General features: G+C 41.5%; 1 protein-coding gene across 17 annotated transcripts in view; it reads left to right on the forward strand.

Annotated features, from left to right (window-relative positions):
* The window catches only part of DYSF (dysferlin), a 229,666-nt gene that overhangs the window by 181,462 nt on the left and 27,913 nt on the right, over positions 1–20,291 (forward strand). For all 17 annotated transcript variants that reach the window (XM_055400236.2, XM_055400240.2, XM_055400242.2 and 14 more), the window contains 3 exons: positions 11,796–11,894; positions 19,084–19,212; positions 19,526–19,681. In XM_055400236.2, the coding sequence (XP_055256211.2) occupies positions 11,796–11,894; positions 19,084–19,212; positions 19,526–19,681 (384 nt within the window). The remainder of the gene's footprint in view (positions 1–11,795; positions 11,895–19,083; positions 19,213–19,525; positions 19,682–20,291) is intronic.

Below are 20,291 nucleotides of genomic sequence, written 5' to 3' on the forward strand. Positions count from 1 at the left end.
AACCACTTCAGTATTCCTGCCTTGAGAACCCCATGAACAGTATGAAAAGGCAAAAAGACAGGACACTGAAAGACGAACTCCCCAGGTTGGTAGGTGCCCAATATGCTACTGGAGATCAGTGGAGAAATAACTCCAGAAAGAATGAAGAGATGGAGCCAAAACAAAAACAACACCCAGTTGTGGATGAGACTGGTGATGGAAGCAAGGTCTGATGCTGTAAAGAGCAATATTGCATAGGAACCTGGAATGTTAGGTCCATGAATCAAGGCAAATTGGAAGTGGTCAAAGAGGAGATGGCAAGAGTGAATGTCGACATTTTAGAAATCAGTCAACTAAGATGGACTGGAATGGGTGAATTTAACTCAGATCACCATTATATTTACTACTGTGGGCAAGAATCCCTTAGAAGAAATGGAGTAGCCATCATAGTCAACAAAGGGTCCAAAATGTAGTACTTGGATGCAATCTTGAAAATGACAGAATGATCTCTGTTCGTTTCTAAGGCAAACCATTCAATATCACAGTAATCCAAGCCAATGCCCCGACCAGTAACACTGAAGAAGCTGAATTTGAACAGTTCTATGAAGACCTACAAGGCCTTCTAGAACTAATACCCAAAAAAGATGTCCTTCTCATTATAGGAGACTGGAATGCAAAAGTAGGAAGTCAAGAAACACTTGGAGTAACAGGCAAATTTGGCCTTGGAGTACAGAATGAAGCAGGGCAAAGGCTAATAGAGCTTTGCCAAGAAAATGCACTGGTCATAGCAAACACCCTCTTCCAACAAGAGAAGACTATATATATGGACTTCACCAGATGGTCAACACCGAAATCAGATTGATTATATTCTTTGCAGCCAAAGATGGGGAAGCACTGTACAGTCAGCAAAAATAAGATCAGGAGCTGATTGTGGCTCAGATCATGAGCTCCTTATTGCCAATTTCAGACTTAAATTGAAGAAAGTAGGGAAAACCACTAGACCATTCAGGTATGACCTAAATCAAATCCCTTATGATTATACAGTGAAAGTGAGAAATAGATTTAAGGAACTAGATCTGATAGACAGAATGCCTGATGAACTATAGATGGAGGTTCGTGACATTGTACAGAAAACAGGGATCAAGACCATCCCCAAGAAAAAGAAATGCAAAAAAGCAAAACGACTGTCTGAGGAGGCCTAAAAATAACTGTGAAAAGAAGAGAAGCTTAAAACAAAGGAGAAAAGGAAAGATATACCCATTTGAATGCAGAGTTCCAAAGACTAGCAAGGAGAGAAAAGAAAGCCTTCTTCAGTGATCAATGCAGAGAAGTAGAGGAAAACAATGGGAAAGACTAGAGATCTCTTCAAGAAAATTAGAGATACCAAGGGAACAATTCATGCAAAGATGGGCTCAATAAAGGACAGAAATGGTATGGACCTAACAGAAGCAGAAGATACGTGGCAAGAATACACAGAAGAACTGTACAAAAAACATCTTCACAACCCAGATAATCACAATGGTGTGATCACTCACCTAGAGCCAGACATCCTGGAATGCAAAGTCAAGTGGGCCTTAGGAAGCATCAGTACAAACAAAGCTAGTGGAGGTGATGGAATTGCAGCTGAACTATTTCAAATCCTAAAAAATGATGCTGTGAAAGTGTTGCACTCAATATGCCAGCAAATTTGGAAAACTCAGTAGTGGCCACAGACTGGAAAAGGTCAGTGTTTGTTCCAGTTCCGAAGAAAGGCAATGCCAAAGAATGCTTAAGCTACTACACAAATGCACTCATCTCATATGTTAGCCCAGTGTTCTTGCCTGGAGAATCCCAGGGACGGGCGAGCCTGGTAGGCTGCTGTCCATGGGGTCACACAGAGTCGGACACGACTGAAGTGACCTAGCAGCAGCAGCAGCAGCATATGTTAGCAAAGTAATGCTCAAAATTCTCCAAGCCAGGCTTCAACAATATGTGAACCATGAATTTGCAGATGTTCAGTCTGGTTTTAGAAAAGGCAGAGGAACCAGAGATCAAATTGCCAGCATCCGCTGGATCATGAAAAAAAGCAAGAGAATTCCAGAAAAACATCTGTTTCTGCTTTATTGACTATGCCAAAGCCTTTGACTGTGTGGATCATAATAAACTGTGGAAAATGCTGAAAGAGATAGGAATATTAGACCACCTGACCTGCCTCTTGAAATATCTGTTTGCAGGTCAAGAGGCAACAGTTAGAACTGGATATGGAACAACAAACTGGATCCAGATCGGGAAAGGAGTATGTCAAGGCTGTATATTGTCATCTTGCTTATTTAACTTATATGCGGAGTACATCATGAGAAACGCTGGGGTAGATGAAGAACAAGCTGGAATCAAGATTGCTGGGAGAAATATCAATAACCTCAGATATGCAGATAACACCCTTATGGCAGAAAGTGAAGAAGAACTAAAGAGCCTCTTGATGAAAGTGAAAGAGGAGAGTGGAAAAGTTGGCTTAATGCTAAACATTCAGAAAACAAAGATCATAGCACCTGGTCCCATTACTTCATGGCAAATAGATGGGGAAACAGTGGAAACAGTGGCAGACTTTCTTTTTTGAGGCTTCGAAATCACTGCAGATGGTGACTGCAGCCATGAAATTAAAAGACGCCTACTCCTTGGAAGGAAAGTTATGGCCAACCTAGACAGCATATTAAAAAGCAGAGACATTACTTTGCCAACAAAGGCCTGTCTAGTCAAGGCTAAGGTTTTTCCAGTGGTCATGTATGGATGTGAGAGTTGGACTATAAAGAAAGGTGAGTGACTATAAAGAAAGGTGAGTGCCGAAGAATTGATTCCTTTGAACAGTGATGTTGGAGAAGACTCTTGAGAGTCCTTTGGACTGCACAGAGATCCAACCAGTCCATCCTAGAGATCAGTCCTGGGTGTTCATTGGAAGGACTGATGTTGAAGCTGAAACTCCAATCCTTTGGCCACCTGATGTGAAGAGCTGACTCAAGTGAAAAGACCCTGATGCTGGGAAAGACTGAGGGCAGGAGGAGAAGGGGGTGACAGAGGATGAGATGATTGGATGGCATCATGAGGACATGAGTTTGAGTAAACTCTGGGAGTTGGTGATGGACAGGGAGGCCTGGTGTGCTGCAGTCCATGGGGTTGCAAAGAGTCGGACACAAGTGAGCCACTGAACTGAACTGAACTGAAAAAAAAAAAAGATACAAATGAACTTACTTAGAAACAGAGACTCACAGTAAAGGAACCTGTGGTTGCTGGGGGAAAGGGATAGTTAGGGAGTTTGGGATGGTCATGTACTTACTGCTATATTTCAAATAGATAACCAGCAAGGACCTATTGTATAGCACATGGAACTCTGCCCAATGTCATGTGGCAGCCTGGATGGGAGGGAAGTTTGGGGGAGAACGGATACATGTATTTGGCTGAATCCCTTCACTATTCACTTGAAAGCTATCACATCATTGTTGATTGGCTATACCCTATTACAAAATAAAAAATTAAGAAGACAAAAACAAAACTGTGGACTCTAGATATTGAAGAGATCTAATCTTAAATTTTGAGCAGCTCATTCATTTAAAAAGAGGAAAGACTGAAATATACGTTAATAACAAAGCAAAACTATGAAAAAAAGTCAACACAAATCTCTGATTCTTGCTTCCTCTCCCTCTCTGTACTTTTATCTCTTCTGTATATAGTGTGAGAAGGGCTGAAAAGAACATCCTTTTAAACCTATTTTTTTAATGGCACATTATCTGCTTTAGGAAATATAAAAGCCAAGGGTCCAGACTTCCCACCCCTGGCAGTTTAGGCATTCATATATCCATCAGATATTTACTGGCCTCCAGATACATGCAGGCAATGTTCTAAGGATTGAAGACATAGTGTTAAAAAAGATAGAGATCTCTGCCATCATGGGACGTATAAACAAGAACCTAAATAAAATATATGGAGAGAGTGTCTGGTGGTGACAATTACTAGGGAGAAAAAGTGAGGAAGGGAGAATGAGAATTGCTGGGAGGGGGATCATGATTTAAAATAAGGTGAGTAAGGAGGGCAAAACAGATCATACTTAGTCAAGACTTGAAGGAAGTGACGAAGTGACCCCTGGATCCATCTATGGGAGGAATAGAGTTCCTCATGGGAGGAGCCTGAGAGTGCCTGCAAGGTTCGTGGACTGGGTGGGCCACTGGGGTGGGAGCAGCATGAGTGAGGAAGAAATGGGAGGCCATGAGATGTGGGAGGTGTGAGGGGCTGATCATGAGAGACCAGCTTGTTGTTGTTGTAAGGGCTTTGGCCTTATTCCGAGTGAGTTGGCAAATCACTGGAGGGATTTGCTCAGAGAGGCGACATGTTCCGATGTGTGTGGCTATTGTGTTGAGAATAGATTTTGGGGCAAGAGAGAAAGCAGAGAGGCCAGTGAGAAGACTGTTGAGATAGTCCAGGTGATGGGGACTGGGGCCATAGTGGTAAGGGAGAAGTGTTCTGATTCCAAACGTGTACTGAAGGGGGTGCCAATAGGGTTCGCTGATGGATGGAATGTGGGGCAGGAGGAAGAGGCCAAAGTGACTGTGGGGGCTTTGGTTCAAGCATCTGGAAGGAAGGAGTTGTACTTGCTTATATGAGGAAGACTGTGGAAGGAGGTGGAGAAGGCAATGGCAAGCCACTCCAGTACTCTTGCCTGGAGAATCCCATGGATGGAGGAGTCTGATGGGCTGCAGTCCATGGGGTCGCTAGGAGTCGGACACGACTGAGCGACTTCACTTTCACACATTGGAGAAGGAAATGGCAACCCACTCCAGTGTTCTTGCCTGGAGAATCCCAGGGACGGAGCAGCCTGGTGGGCTTCCGTCTATGGGGTCACACAGAGTCGGACACGACTGAAGTGACTTAGCAGCAGCAGCAGCAGTGGAAGGAGGTGGGTGGGGGTGATTAGGAATTGGATTCTGGAGATGGCACATTCAAGAAGCTTATTAGATGTTCAGTTGGAGGTGTTAAATAGGCAGCTGGAGTTCAGAGGAGTCATGCAGATTGGAGAGAGTCATGTTGGGTTCCTCAGTGTATATGTTATTAAAGATGCCAGACTCCAGGAGAATCCCGGGTTTTGAGAGTGGATGGGGAAGAGAAGAGGTCTGAGCACAGAGCCCTGGGCCACTCAAGCGATCAGAGCTCAGGTGACAAGGAGGAGTAGCAGAAATTAAGACGGTATGGCCAGTAGGGTGGGAAGACCACGGCTATAATGCTCTGTAAGGCAAAGGGGATATTTCGAAGCCAGAGGAGTGACTGCCTACATCAGATACTACTGCTGGTTGACTAATGAGGCCTGAGTCCTCGGTGACCTTGACAGTCATGTTTTGGTGGCGCAGAGAATGGAAAAACAAGAATTAGAGACATGTGTAGACAATTCTAGATGCTTTTTTGTAAAAGGGGAAAGAAGATGAGAACCAAAAGTGGGATTGGAGAGTTTTCTTTTAAATAATGGGAAACTAGTGTTACATATCGGAGAAGGCAATGGCAAGCCACTCCAGTACTCTTGCCTAGAAAATCCCATGGATGGAGAAGCCTGGTAGGCTGCAGTCCCTGGGGTCGCTAAGGGTCGGACATGACTGAGCTACTTCACTTTCACTTTTCGCTTTCACACATTGGAGAAGGAAATGGCAACCTACTCCAGTGTTCTTGCCTGGAGAATCCCAGGGAAGGGGGAGCCTGGTGGGCTTCCGTCTATGGGGTCACACAGAGTCGGACACGACTGAAGTGACTTAGCAGCAGCAGCAGCAGTGTTACATAAAGCACCAATGGGAATGATCCAGGAGAAAGGAAGTGTGATGACAAGGAGAGGGTGAAGAAGATCACGTCCTTGAGGGGGTCAGAAGGCACGAGTGCAGGGGTAGCCTTGGGTCAGGGTGCAAGTGGAATCACTTCGTAAGCGGGGGGAAGACAGGTGCGATGCCAGTATTGGTGTGCTTGTGGGGGTGGGGTGGTCTCTTCTGATGCTTCTGTTTTAAAAGAAAGAGGGAGCAGGGTCACTGACGCAGAGAGACGACAAGGAGGAGGTGTGAGAGGGCTGGGCAGAAAGGAGAAGATATGGAGAGCTGCTGTGTTCAGAGGAAGGAGAGCGGAGACCCGGGGAGCTGAGATGGAGTGGATGGCAGCGCTGGACCCCTTTGAGGCTGTGGCATGAGCTTGCAGTGAGAGCAGCCTCTGGCTTGCTCTTTTTCAGTTGCATTGGATGTGATGGGAAAGAGCCGGGTTTAAACCTAGGTTGGGTTGGCCAGAAATACAATGGAATAAGAGAGGACCCAGGGGATTTACAAGTGGGGGAGGGCAAAGGGGCGAAATATAAACTAGCTAGGATGTAAATTATGATTCTGCAACACGTATGGTTTCTGTAAAGAATGAGGGCAATTGGAACAGGATTTCCCTGTGGGATGCGGGAAAAAAAGGGGACGAAAGTCACTGAGCAGCCAGTCAGCTGGGTTCACCAGGGGTTAGGAAAGTCACTGGCTCTGCTTCTCACCAGTGTGCTTAAGGAGAACCAGCCATAGAAATCACCTGGAACTTGGAGGGAGGAGGAAATTATAGCCGAGAGTTCTTAGGGAAAGTTGACTGTGGTAAGGCTTAGGTCCTGTTTGGTGGTCAATTGCTAGTTCTTCAAAATTTTTTTAAACTCTGATTTCTGCTTTTGTTCTTTTAGAGGTTATCTGCTTGTGTTTTATCATCTATTCTTTTTTATTTTAACAGCTTTTTTTTTAAAGATAATCCACATATATACAAGCCCCTATTTAAAGTGTGCAATTTAGTGGTTTTTAAAAAGTTTATTAACAGAGTTGTGCATTCATCACCCATCATCAATTTCAGAATGTTTTCATTATTCCAAAAAGAAATAATGTACCCCAAGAGCAATCGTCTCCCATATTCTCCCAACCGTTAGTCGTCTACTTTTTGTCTCTACGGGTTTGCTTATTCTGGACATTTCATGTCAATGAAATCATGAAATACGTGGTCTTCTGTGATTGACTTCTTTCATTTAACATAACATTGTCAAGGTTTATCCGTGTTGTTGCATCTGTCAGTTCTTCACTGCTTTTTATTATCAAATAATGTGCCATTGTTTGGGTGCATCACATTATCTTTATTCATTGATAGACATTTGGATTGTTTCTACTTTGGGACTTCTATGAATAATGCTGCTATGAACATTCATGTATGAGTTTTTGTGTGGACATAAGTTTTCATTTTTCTTGGTGGAGAATTCCTGGGTCATATGGTAACTCTCTGTTTAATCTTTTGAGGAGCTGCCACCCTGTTTTTTGAAGTGACTGCATTATTTTACATTTCTACCAGAAGTAAACAAGGGTTCTGGTTTCTCCACATCTTCATGAACACTTTTTATTATCTGACTTTTTGGTTATAGGCATCCTAGTGGTGTGAAATGTTCTTTCATTGTGGTTTCTATTTTCCTTGACGGCTAATGATGTTGAGCATCTCTTTATGTGGGTATTAGCCATTTGTATAACTTCTCTTGAGGAATGTCTATTTTAATCCATGGCTCATTTTTATTGAGCTGTTTGTCTTTTGATTTTTGGACTATATGAGTTTTCTATATATTCTGTTTACAAATCCTTTATCAGATACACACAGGCATATATTTTCTCCTGTTCTGTGAATTATCTTTTCATTTTCTTGGTGGTATGTTTTGAAGTATCCTGTTGTTCTTTATTTTCAAAAGGTTTCAGTTTTAAAATTATGTAAGGAATACATGTACACAATGAAAAATTATAAAACTTTAAGTGATACATAAAAGAAATAAAACATTTGTAATTTTATCATTCACAGATAATTGCTATGAACATTTGGGTTTTGATCTTTTAACGAAGAAGAATTCTCATTGTTCAGTTTTTAACCTTTTGTAAATCTCATCAGTTGTGACTTTTCATGTCAATAAACATTTTTACATCATTTTTTTTGTTGTACAACATTTAATCACATGGATGCACAATTTACCCCCAAAAGTTCCTTATTGTCAGATGCTTAAATTGTTTTTCCCTGTTATAAGTATAGTAAGTCTTTATACATATCTACCTTCTTTGAATAGATTTCTAGAATTGGAGTGAGGGATCACAGTGTAGGCCATTTTTAGGGCTATAGAAGCATGCAGCCAGATTGCCTTCTGAAAGATTGTGGCCAGCTGTGCTCCTGCAGGCAGGGAGAGAGCCAGTCCTTGGCCAGAAGCTAACCTGCTCCACATAAAACAATACTATTGCTGGTAACACTGTGTGCTAGGCACTGTTCTAAGCACTTTATACATATGACTCATTATTCCTCACAATAATTCTATCAAACTGGTACTAGTATTTTTCCATTTTATAGATGAGACAGTTGAGGCACCGAGAAGTTTTGTCCAAGGTCGGACAGTTAGGAGTGACAGGATTTGAACACTGAGAGCCAGACTCCTTTCTGGAAGAAAGCCTGGTACTATTAAGTACAATGCTGGCTATTGCTTGAAGATAGTCTTTATAATGCAAAGAAAGTTCCCTTTTATTCTTAATTCATGAGAGTTTCATTTAGAAATAACTGAAGAATTTAACAACATCTCACATCCCCTTCTTTTTTGCCTATTATAGATCAGAGATTGGCAAACTGTGTCTTAAATGGCCAGATAGTAAATATTTTCGGTTTGGGGTCAAGGGGCTCCATCACAGCTACTCAGCTCTGCTGTTGTAGTTCAGAGGCAGCTACAGGCAATATGTAAATGACAAAGCCAGGTGGCTGGCTGCTGGGCCATAGTTTGCAGGTTTCTGTTATAGATGATCGTTTTGGTTTTCTCTCCTTGCTTATTCATACTGAGTCACTCCTGCCTTCTGGAATAATCCAGCCTGACCATGCCAGATGTACCGCTGCAATCTATTCATTAGTATTTTTATCTAGGATCTTTACCTCTTGAGTCAGGAATGGGACTGATTTGTGTGTGTGTGTGTGTGTGTGTGTGTGTGTGTGTGTCCTGGTCAGCCTTCACAAAATGAATGAGGGAAACTTCATCTTTTTTCTGTACTGTGCAGTGGTCATTTTTTTCTTTGAAAGACTGATAGAAACTGCCTCCAAAGAAACCACCTTGGTCTGAAGTCTTGGAAGTAGTTCTCTGAGATCTCTTCCACTTTCAGAAAGTTCTCTCTTCATATTTCCTATTACATTTGAATCAATTTTGGCAGTTTGTATATTTTTTAGAAAGTTACCAACTTCATCTAGATTTTCCAAGGTTTTTCCACTGATTTGGGTGTAGCAAATCTCTTAATATTTTTATTCTTGCCATAATATCTTTTTATTTGATCTTACTCCTAATGGTGTACCTAATTTAAACATTTTATTGGTCTTTTTGAAAGTTTGCTCTGGGATTTGATTATCAGTTACAATATTCTCCGTAATTCTGCTCATCGTTTTCAAATTTTGATCTTCCTATTTTCCTTTTTCTAGCTTTTTAAATTATCAGATTATTTATTTTCATTCTTTCTGTATAAGAGCAAGAATATTTAAGACTGAATTTTTTTTGAGTACAGACTTGACTACTAAGTTTTAAGGCATAGCCCTCTTACTCTTGGTATTTTCTAAGGACCTGTGATTTTAGTTTTGTTTTTTTGTTTGACTCAGGAAAGTTTTAAGAATGCATCTTTAAACTTCTAAAAGGTTGGGATTTTTGAGTTTCTCATTTGTTTCTAGTTTTATTATTACATCGAGATCAGAGAGTATGACTGATAATGGCTTTATTCCTTGGACTTTATTGACATTTGCTTTGTGGCTTTTAATTTTTTCGAAGTGCTCCAATGGTACTGGAAAAGAAGGTAATAGTTCCGTTTTTGGATGACATGGTGTTTGTCTATTTAAATGACACTGTTAATCATATTACTGAGGTTCTCTGTTTCCGTATTCTTCTTTTAAAAAACTTACTTGGTTTTTCAAGACTGAGGGAAATGTAATAACTTTCCCACAACTATTATGTTGTTGTCATTTCTTTGTACAAAACACACTGGTTGTTGTCTGTTTATGCCTGACTCTGAGCCTGAGTTATAAAGGCAAATCTTGAAGTATCTGATTTTGGGAAGAAACGACAGACTTAGGAGGAAGCAAGCAGCTAACATGAATTCCATTCTAACCATTCCTACCTCTGTGTACATATTTGCCTGTGTGTTAGCCTGTGTACTTTGTGGTGTGGGGGGTATATGTGCATTTCAGCATATGTTTGTCTCTTGGGCATGAGTGTGTAAATATGTTCTTTCATGTGTCAGTGACTATGAGATGTATGTCTGTTTATGTTTCTTCATCCATCACGTCTTTTATTCAAGTTGGACTTAAAACATCAGGACTGGTGTCTGCCTTGCTGGCTTTTTTGAGAGTGGTTACACCTCTGAAAGCTCTGCTACTCTGTGTCTTAACCCATCTGAACCTCTTTTCCCCTCTCTGGCTGCAGAAGATCCTTCTGGTAAGTTGGTCAGAGACTCTGTAGACTCAGTGTTGCTCTGGCATCCACTAGTGTTGTGTGTCTGGGTACCACATTCTGGCCACACAGACGATGTTAGGGCCATACTTCCAGAATGGGTCGAGACTCTGAGAACCTGACTCCACCCTCTCCCCACTGTACCTGTTCAAGTTCCATTGGCCTGCCTCCAGCTTGGGTCACCCTTAATAACCTAGAGCTGGTTGGGCTAGGCATTGGTTTAAAGGGAGCACCAGCATTCCCAGAAACTCATGATGGAATTCAGTTCATTTTATAGAATCACAGCAGGCTCCTGGGAGATCCCTTAGTTGACTGCCTCATCCAGAGGAGAAAAGCAGGCCCCAGAATGGGCTTTCCTGACACCTTGTCCAGTGCCCTTCCCATGGAACTGGGTGAGCTTTACTGGTACCGATAGCACAGACCCACGGGCTAGGCCTGTGTGGGATTTTGGTGGAGGTCCAGGGAGAGTGACGATCCCACCTTCAGGGAACTTGCTGACTCCCTGAGCAATGGGACACCTGGACGGGACACAGCCAAAGGAGCATTCTAAACACAAGAGCCAAGAGGGCCTGCAGACACACAGTGTGCAGGAGGAGTTGAAACATGGGGCAACACCAGTGTGTGCCCCAACAGGCCTGCCCACCTTTCCCCACAAATATAAATATGTGAAGAGGCAGAGAATGTGTTGTCCCGAACTTCCTTTCCTTTCACCTCATTTCCGCCATCTAGTATAGTATTTTTAAAATAATGGGCACTTAGCATTTGTTGAATTTCAGGGGCTCTGCTGTGATTTGACCTTGGGGGAGGCTAAGTTCTCATTTTGGAAGCTTTTACTTTTTGCTGGAGTCTGGAGGTAGGGGCTCAGAATAGTTCTTTGGTGTCTGAATTTTCCTGGGTCTACTGTAATTTTTTAATAAATAATATTTTATTGACATTTCCTCCCAAGGAGTTACCCAACATATGGTCTGAGTTTAGCCTCAGTATACTCCTGGAATGCAGGGGGAACTGTGATGATGAGCCCACTTCACAGAAAGGAAGAGGAAGGCCCCAGGAGTTTAACAGAAGCACATGGTGAAGGTGGGGCAGAGCCAGGCCGAGAGCCTCTGCTTCTCAACACCAGGCAGGTGTGAAGACCTTTTCCTGACTGTGCAGTCGGCCCCTAAAGAGGCAGGGAATTCCAGTTCTCTGCTCCTCTGAACTCACCCAGCAGGAGAGATTTGTGGTCCAGGCCAGCCCATTAGCCTTGCTTGGTGTTCATCCAGAAGAATCTTGCTTGGCAACTTCTGTTTCTGAAACTGTTTCTCGTTTTCTACCCACTCAGGAGGAGGAGTTCATTGATTGGTGGAGCAAATTCTTTGCCTCAGTAGGGGAGAGCGAAAAGTGCGGGTCCTACCTGGAGAAGGACTTTGACACTCTAAAGGTGAGCCTTCTCCACAATGTCCTCTTCAGTCCAGTGGTCCCTGGGCACGTGCACTGGGCAGTAGGAGTTGCAACCAAAAGATAATATACATCTATACATATATGTTTATGGGTGAAAAGATACCTGGGATCTGCTTAACTTTCTTAAATGCTTAAGAAAAGTAAGGATGAGTTATTTCGATGATGTGGTTGCCCTCTGATAGATTTTTAAAAATATTAAAAATGATCAAAATTGCAAAGTATTGAAAATTATTAAAGCTTGAAGATGAATACTCATGGATTTATTATACTATTCCATCTCTTTTAAAGTTATTTGAACTTTTTTTATTAGAAAAATTTTCCATGAAAATGAAAAGGAAAGTCAATGTGAGAATGTACCTCTGACTCCCCCACCTCTGCAACTGGGATAGAAATTACCCAGCACATATAAAAATATGGTAAACTCTGTTTCTGTGGAAAAAAAAACCCCAGAGCCTCAAGAACAACACAAAACCAGGAATGAGTCAGCCAAATTCTGGTATTTTGAGGAAATTCCACAAATATGGTTATATTTTTTAAAAGCAGACTCCTTTTAAAAAAGATAATCAGAGGTGACTCAAAACTGCTCCTTGAAGAAAGTTATACAGTGTCCTCAAAGAGGTTTCCAGGTAAAATTCAGGATGCTCAGTTACACTGAATTTCAGATAGATAATGAATAATATTTTATTCAAATCCAAAAAAAAATTATTGAATTCCAAATTCAAATTTAACTGGGTGTCCTGTATTTTCACTTACTAAACCTGGCAGTCCTTCCTAGAGAACAGGAGGGGGCAAAGGTTGTCAGATGCGTGAGAAAGTCTCAAGGGGACTGGAGCTCCCTAAAGGGAAGGGAGCTTGAGGCTCTTTGAAGCGGTGGGTGGCCACTCTGGAAGGCCATCTCATAGGGTGGCAAGGGCTGCCTCTGGCACACTGGAGGGCCCTGTGTGATTGTGCCTGGAGACCTGGAGGGGCAGAGATGAGCCTCAGGGCCTCATCTGACCAGTGGTCAGAAAGCTCAGGCCTTCCCAGGCAGCAAGTTCTTTGTTGACTTGGTAGGTGGGTGTATGAGGCTGGGCAAAGAGACTGAACTATTTGTGTACCAGGAAGAAGGTCCGACACATTAAGTCTGGCATGTGGTCCTGTGGCCTTGCCAAAAGAATGAGAAAAGCCAAGTAAGAATGAGGACTCCTGCCAGGGTGGCCCATCGCCCAGGCACCCTCACTGGTGCCTCAGATGTGGATGCTGAACTGGCACCCGGCCCACCCGCTTGACCTCTCTGAGGAGATCTCTGGAAGTTTCCAAGTGAAAATGGATTATTTAAAAACAAAATGCATTCAACCTGTTTCTGGGGGGTAGCAGACCTGGAAGAAACACTGATCCCTTAGGGATTGTTCACCACCACCAGCAGTATGGGTCTTTGAAAAATAGCGTTGTAGCATTATGGAGAGATACACATGCAGGGGGAAAAATCATATTTTGGAAATCACTTATCATAGAGGGGAAAAGACAACTCATGGTCTCAATAGGGGAAGATAGAAAACAAAAGATACAGCAAGAAAGCTTGGGAAAAAATAAATCATATAAAAACACAACAGAAAAAGAGTAAGCGTTAGTTTTCCTATAAATAAAAATGGGCTACACTCTTTTACTAAGTGATAAGGACTCTTAGACTACATCGAAAGTAAAATTTCATTATACTACCTTTAAAAGACACTTCTAAGGCAATACAATTTAGGATGGCTAAAAAAGCAAATATTTTGGCAAACAAAATAAAATAAGTGCAAAGAAAGGAGAAACAAACTGAAACAAAAGTCAAAAGCAAAGGAAGCAAAATGGAGTGTTTTGTATAAATAAAAGATGTACATCTCAGTGCAAAAACTCCAAACATTAATGTATGGATCATTAAAGCTTAGAAATCCTTAAAGCAAAAGTGCATAGGAATATATAAAGTAATAAATGTGAAAGTATGAGATTGCAGAAATTAAAGTTGCAGTGGCATTTTAATGTACCTTTTTCTTAGGCAGATGAAACAGGCAATCAATAAATAAGGAAATGAAAGATATGAATAAGGCAAACACTTTCTAAGCTACATCGAGTAGGTTTAAAATAGAGAATAAAAATAATTAAAAATTAGAAAATACGTTTTTCCTAATGCTCAGAGAACACTTAACAAAACTTGTTCACGTATTAGTTTAGTAATAAGTTACCCAAATCAGAAATCATACAAGGCAGATTTAAATGCAATAAAATATGAAATTAATAACAAAAGTTTAAACAAAAAGACCAACCACTTGGAAATTTAAAAAATATTTTATTGGGACTTCCAGTATGAACATGGCTGCATAAGTCAGCATTTTTCCCTTTTTCTTTTGGAAATCATTCAAACCCACAAACTTCATTTTCAGTAAAAGTTGGAAACAAATAAAACCCGCAGACTCCAAAATACATGTAAGGGCTGTCCAAAGGCAACTGAGATTGGGTAGAAGCCACTCGGCCGTAAATGAAGAGAAGATGGACGAAAATGATGAAAGGTCATGGTGGTAGCAGACTTCAGAGAAACTCATACTTCCTAATAGAAGAATGCTGATAATTATTTACGACAGATTTTATGGATTCATGGGGACTTATTATCTAGTCTCTTTACTTTTGTGTGTGCTTGAAAGTTTTCATAATAGAAGTATAATTTCTTGAAATTGAAGTTTTATTGTAAAATATAAAAATTCTATTCTTTGTTCACAACAATGGACATAGGAAATTTGGAGAAAGGTGCAGGCTGGTGGCAAGGCCTCTTAGATCTGGTTTGGTTCAAATAAAGAAGGTGGAGTTACACAAGAGTCACACAGATGAGCCATATTTATAGGGAAGAGCCTGCCTCTGTTGTGGGAACTAAGGAAGTAACAGGTCTAGGAAAATCCAACACATTTAGTGACAAGTAATAAGAAAAGAAATAATACAGAATTAATTTAAAAATACTAAGGAAAAAAGAAAAGAAAATGTAAAATGAGACTTAACCAAAAGAAGAGGATATATACCCACCAGAAAAGTTTCTCCAAGGAGCAGATGAGATGAAAGACTTCGCTGTGAACTTTTTAGAAACAGGGCAATGTGAATGCATGCAAAGATGAAAGAGCTGAAGGGATGGTGAGATGAGAAGAGGTGAAATGTGAGCAAGTCGGATTCGGGAAAGAAGAAGAAACCTTGAAATTGGAAGGAGCACAGAGCAGAATGGCCACATTGGAAAACACAGGAAGGGGCACAGGGGATAGAATGAAATGGAAGTAAATAATTAGAAAAGGATGACGAGAAAATGACAAACATTAGTAGTCAGGGAAAGGATATCCAGCATTTGCATAATTGGAGTCTCTGAGGAGGACAACCAGAACAATGAAATTAAGCAGTTACTAGTTTAATAAAACTTCGCCAGAACTGAAAGAATACTTGAATATGCATACTAGAAGTTCTGCTATGTCAGAACGTCAGAAAAGATTGATCCAGACTGGTCAACTCTGGGACATATCCCGGTGTCGTTACTGAACTTTAGAGATAAAGGAAAAAAAAATCCTTTGAATAGTCATTATCTTCTCCCTCCACAACAATTTAAATAATTAACAAAAGGAAATAAATCAAAGTGGCTTCAATTTCTCTGTGAGATTTAATACTCAAAGATGACAAAGCACCATGTGTAAGATCATCAGGAAAAGAAAAGGTGACCCAAAGGTTTGACATCCAGCCAAGCTGCCCTTCATGTGTAACTGCTCCAGACACACAGGTATGCACGTCGAGGAGCCAGGTAGTATGGCTCCCAGGAGCCTGTTTCGAGGGACTCCTAGGGGATGAATTGGAGGAAAGGATGAAAGAGGATGGGGTAGAGAGTAAGGACACTGAGAGTCGCATTATAGACATAAGGAGAATGGACAGATATTATTTAAAACTGGCAAGTCACGAAATGTGGAAGCAACCTAAATGTCCACTGGCTGATGAATGCATAAATAAAATATGGTAAATACATACAATGGAATATTATTCAGCCTTAAAAAGGAAGGAAATTCTGACACATGCTACATCATGGGTGATTCTCTTAGACATTGTGTTAAGTGAAATAAGCTAGTTGTAGAAGGACAAGCATTGTATAATTCCACTCTAGAATACCAGAATAATTATTATTAGGAGTACTATTAGCCTTATTGAACCTGGTGGCTTGAAAATAGAGACACCCCTATGGCACATTTACAAAATTGACATATATACACTACTATGTATAAAATTTTTGGCAATAAGGAGTTCATGATCTGAGCCACAGCCAGCTCCTGGTCTTGTTTTTGCTAACTGTATAGAGCTTCTCCATCTTTGGCTGCAAAGAATATAATCAATCTGATTTTGGTGTTGACCATCTGGTGATGTCCATGTGTAGAGTCTTCTCTTGTGTTGTTGGAAGAGGGTATGTGAACCGTGAACTTCCAGATGTTCAAGCAGGTTTTAGAAAAGGCAGAGGCACCAGAGATCAAATTGCCAACATCCGCTGGATCATGGAGAAAGCAAGAGAGTTCCAGAAAAACATCTATTTCTGCTTCATTGACTATGCCAAAGCCTTTGACTGTGTGGATCACAATAAACTGTGGAACATTCTGAAAGAGATGGGAATCCCAGACCACCTGACCTGCCTCTTGAGAAACCTGTATGCAGGTCAGGAAGCAACAGTTAGAACTGCACATGGAACAACAGACTGGTTCCATATAGGAAAAGGAGTACATCAAGGTTGTATATTGTCACCTTGCTTATTTAACTTATATGCAGAGTACATCATGAGGAACACTGGGCTGGAAGAAGCACAAGCTGGAATCGAGATTGCTGGGAGAAATATCAATAACCTCAGATATGCAGATGACACCACCCTTATGGCAGAAAGTGAAGAGGAACTAAAAAGCCTCTCAATGAAAGTGCAAGAGGAGAGTAAAAAGTTTGGCTTGAAGCTCAACATTCAGAAAACGAAGATTATGGCATCTGGTCCCATCACTTCATGGGAAATAGTTGGGGAAACAGTGGAAACAGTGTCAGACTTTATGTTTTTGGGCTCCAAAATCACTGTGGATGCTGATTGCAGCCATGAAATTAAAAGACGCTTGATCCTTGGAAGGAGAGTTATGACCAGCCTAGATAGCATATTAAAAAGCAGAGACATTACTTTGCTAACCAAGGTCTGTCTAGTCAAGGCTCTGGTTTTTCCAGTGGTCATGTATGGATGTGAGAGTTGGACTGTGAAGAAAGCTGATCGCCAAAGAATTGATGCTTTTGAACTGTGGTGCTGGAGAAGACTCTTGAGAGTCCCTTGGACTGCAAGGAGGTCCAACCAGTCCATTCTAAAGGAGATCAATCCTGGGTGTTCTTTGGAAGGACTGATACTGAAGCTGAAACTCCAATACTTTGGCCACCTCATGCGACGAGTTGACTCACTGGAAAAGAGTCTGATGCTGGGAAGGATTAGGGGTGGGAGGAGCCGGGGATGACAGAGAATGAGATGGCTGGATGGCATCACCGACTCGATGGACATGAGTTTGAGTGAACTCTGGGAGTTGGTGATGGACAGGGAGGCCTGGCGTGCTATGATTCATGGGGTCGCAGAGAGTCGGACACGACTGAGCGACTGAACTGAACTGAACTGATGTATAAAATAGGTAACTAATGGGAACCTACTGTCTAGCACAGGGAACTCTACTCATTATTCCATGGTGACCTAAATGGGAGGGAAATCTAAAACAGAGAGGGGATATATGTATAACTGATTCACTTCGCTGCACAGCAGAAACGAACACAATATTGTAAATACTCCAATAGAAACAATAAAAATTGACCATGTAATAAGCCATAAGGAAAATCTTAACAAAGTTAAAAAATGGAAGTAACCCTGACAGTGTTTTCTGATTATAAGGCCCTAAAATTAGAAATTATTAACAAGCTCAAAAGTCAAAAAAACTATCTGAAAAATTAAAAAGAAAGCAACTCTCTTTTAACAATTCTTGGTGAAAGGGAATATATTAAAAAAAAATTGCGGAAATTCTGGGAAGCAATGATAAAACAGTATATGTTAGGCCTTAGTGGTTACAGTTAAAGCAATATTCAGAGGAAGCTTATAGCCTTTAAAAGTTACGTTAATTAAAACAAAAGGATGAAAACTAACTACACATCTCACTCTTAGATCAAAAAAGTAAAAATGAGACTCTTATTATGGAATGCCAAGAAAAAGAAAATGAAAACATTATACATCAAAACAAACAGGGCAATGCTAAGGCAGTAGTAAGCAGAGGCAATTTTAAGTGTTTTCCTTATCAGAAAAGAGGGAGCAAAGTAATTAAAATTTCAACTGAAGAAATTAGAAGGGAAAAAAATGCTTAAAATAGTATGAAGAAGAAGATAATAAAACTAGGAGCAGAAATAAGAAACTGGGTGTGGAATCTGCAGATGTGGAGGGCCGACTGTCCTGCTGGCCAGTTTCAGACGTACCAATTAAGCATGCATATTAAGTGGGTTAATATCACTATTAGTTAGGTACATTTTATCATCTGTATTAGAAAACCACTGCTTCATTTAAATCCAAGCACTGCTCTAACAAGTAAAAATCATTGGCTGTTGAAAGGAGAGAAATTTGATCCACTGCCATTTGGACATCCTGGGCAGTCAGCATTTTGCTGACTTGTGAATTTTCTAGAGTTCTGTCTTTGATGTTCAAATAAAAAGTCAGTTAACTTTTCATTTATGTGTTTGACTATGATCTTATTCTCAAGAAATGCACCACTCATGTACTTGATGACTCTTGGGTATTGAGAATATTGGATTAATCAGAAAACCCTGTTTCTCAATGGCGCTAAACAAATGTCTTCCCCTTTTATTTCCTCCTCCTGTTTTTCCTCCGTTTCTCTTGCTCATCTCATCTCCATGACTTGCATCCTTTTCCTCTCCTTCTCTGCCTCTCTTCCTGGTCCCCTCTCTTCCCTCCACCCACCTCCACCAACCTGCCCTCCTCCTGGCTTTTTTTCCCTAATTTGCTTCTGGTCCCCCCACCCCTGGCCATTTTTCTTTCTGTCCCTTCTGTTACTCGAGCTCTATCATGTTTCCTTTTTCCTTGCTGTCCCTCTTCTCTTTCCCTTGTCCCCCTCTCTCCTCCCCACACGTGGCAGGTCTATGACACCCCCCTGGAGAATGTGAAGGCCTTTGAGGGCCTGTCTGACTTTTGTAATACATTCAAGCTCTACCGGGGCAAGACTCAGGAGGAGACTGAAGACCCCTCAGTCATCGGGGAGTTTAAGGTAAGTCCTCGGGGACATGTCTGTAGCCCAGGGGTCCCAACTATGGAATAGCAGCAATGAGTGAAGGAGGGGCAGAAGTACTGTAGCGATATCCGTGATGACCCCAGCGCTGAGATTGGTGGCTATGTGGGTGACGGAGGTGGTGGTGGCGTTGATGCTGCTGCTGCGGAATCCGGTGGGGGTGATGGGATTGCATTGGGCTTCATAATCACAGAGGTGAGGACTCTGACAGACTTGAGAGTGATGGACGTAGTGGTGAGTGTCTTGGTGACAATGATGATGAAAGTGAAAGCTGACCCCTCCTCCTTTTCAGGGACTCTTCAAAATTTATCCTCTCCCAGAAGACCCAGCCATCCCCTTGCCCCCGAGGCAGTTCCATCAGCTGGCTTCCCAGGGGCCCCAGGAATGCCTGGTCCGTGTCTACATTATCCGAGCATTTGGCCTGCAGCCCAAGGATCCCAATGGGAAGGTAACATCCCTGGAGGTCTCACCTCCCCTAGAATAAATGGCAGGCAGGGGTATCAAGAGATGCAGAATTTGGATATTATCTTTGCCCCAGGGAGTTTCCCAGTAAGTGGGAAAACAGACAAACATGTACAAAATTGAGATGTTATGGTGTTGGAGTTCTATCAAGGCCAAGTGCTCCAGGAGGTCAGAAAAGCCCACAGGCGGTACACAACTTCGGGATAATGAGGAAGACTTTCTAGAAGGAATAGAGTGCTTAAGGATTGATGAAGTTTTATAGGCTTGGAGGGAGAAGAAAACCATATTTTAAGAGTTACAAACACTGGGAAAGGTTTGGGAGCAAACTGCTTGGCATAGGTTTAGCACAAGGATAAGGCATAAGGACAAGGGACACTGATGGTGTTGGTGGGACTTTAAAGGGTGGGGCGGGAAGGCAGGAAGGAGGGACGGAACATGATGGGCAGCTGTGCTGGCCTGGCCATGGTGGAGCCTGGGGTAGAAGGAAAAATAAATAATCTTGGTCCTGTCTTTATATAAAATTTTGATGTTTTGTTCATCATGGACTGTTGGTATTGATTTTAATTTTTAAAATATCACATTAAAATGTTTATCTT

This window comes from Moschus berezovskii, chromosome 11, assembly GCF_049115385.1.
Source record: "Moschus berezovskii isolate FMDL1 chromosome 11, NW_MosBer_1.0, whole genome shotgun sequence".
Taxonomy (NCBI): domain Eukaryota; kingdom Metazoa; phylum Chordata; class Mammalia; order Artiodactyla; family Moschidae; genus Moschus; species Moschus berezovskii.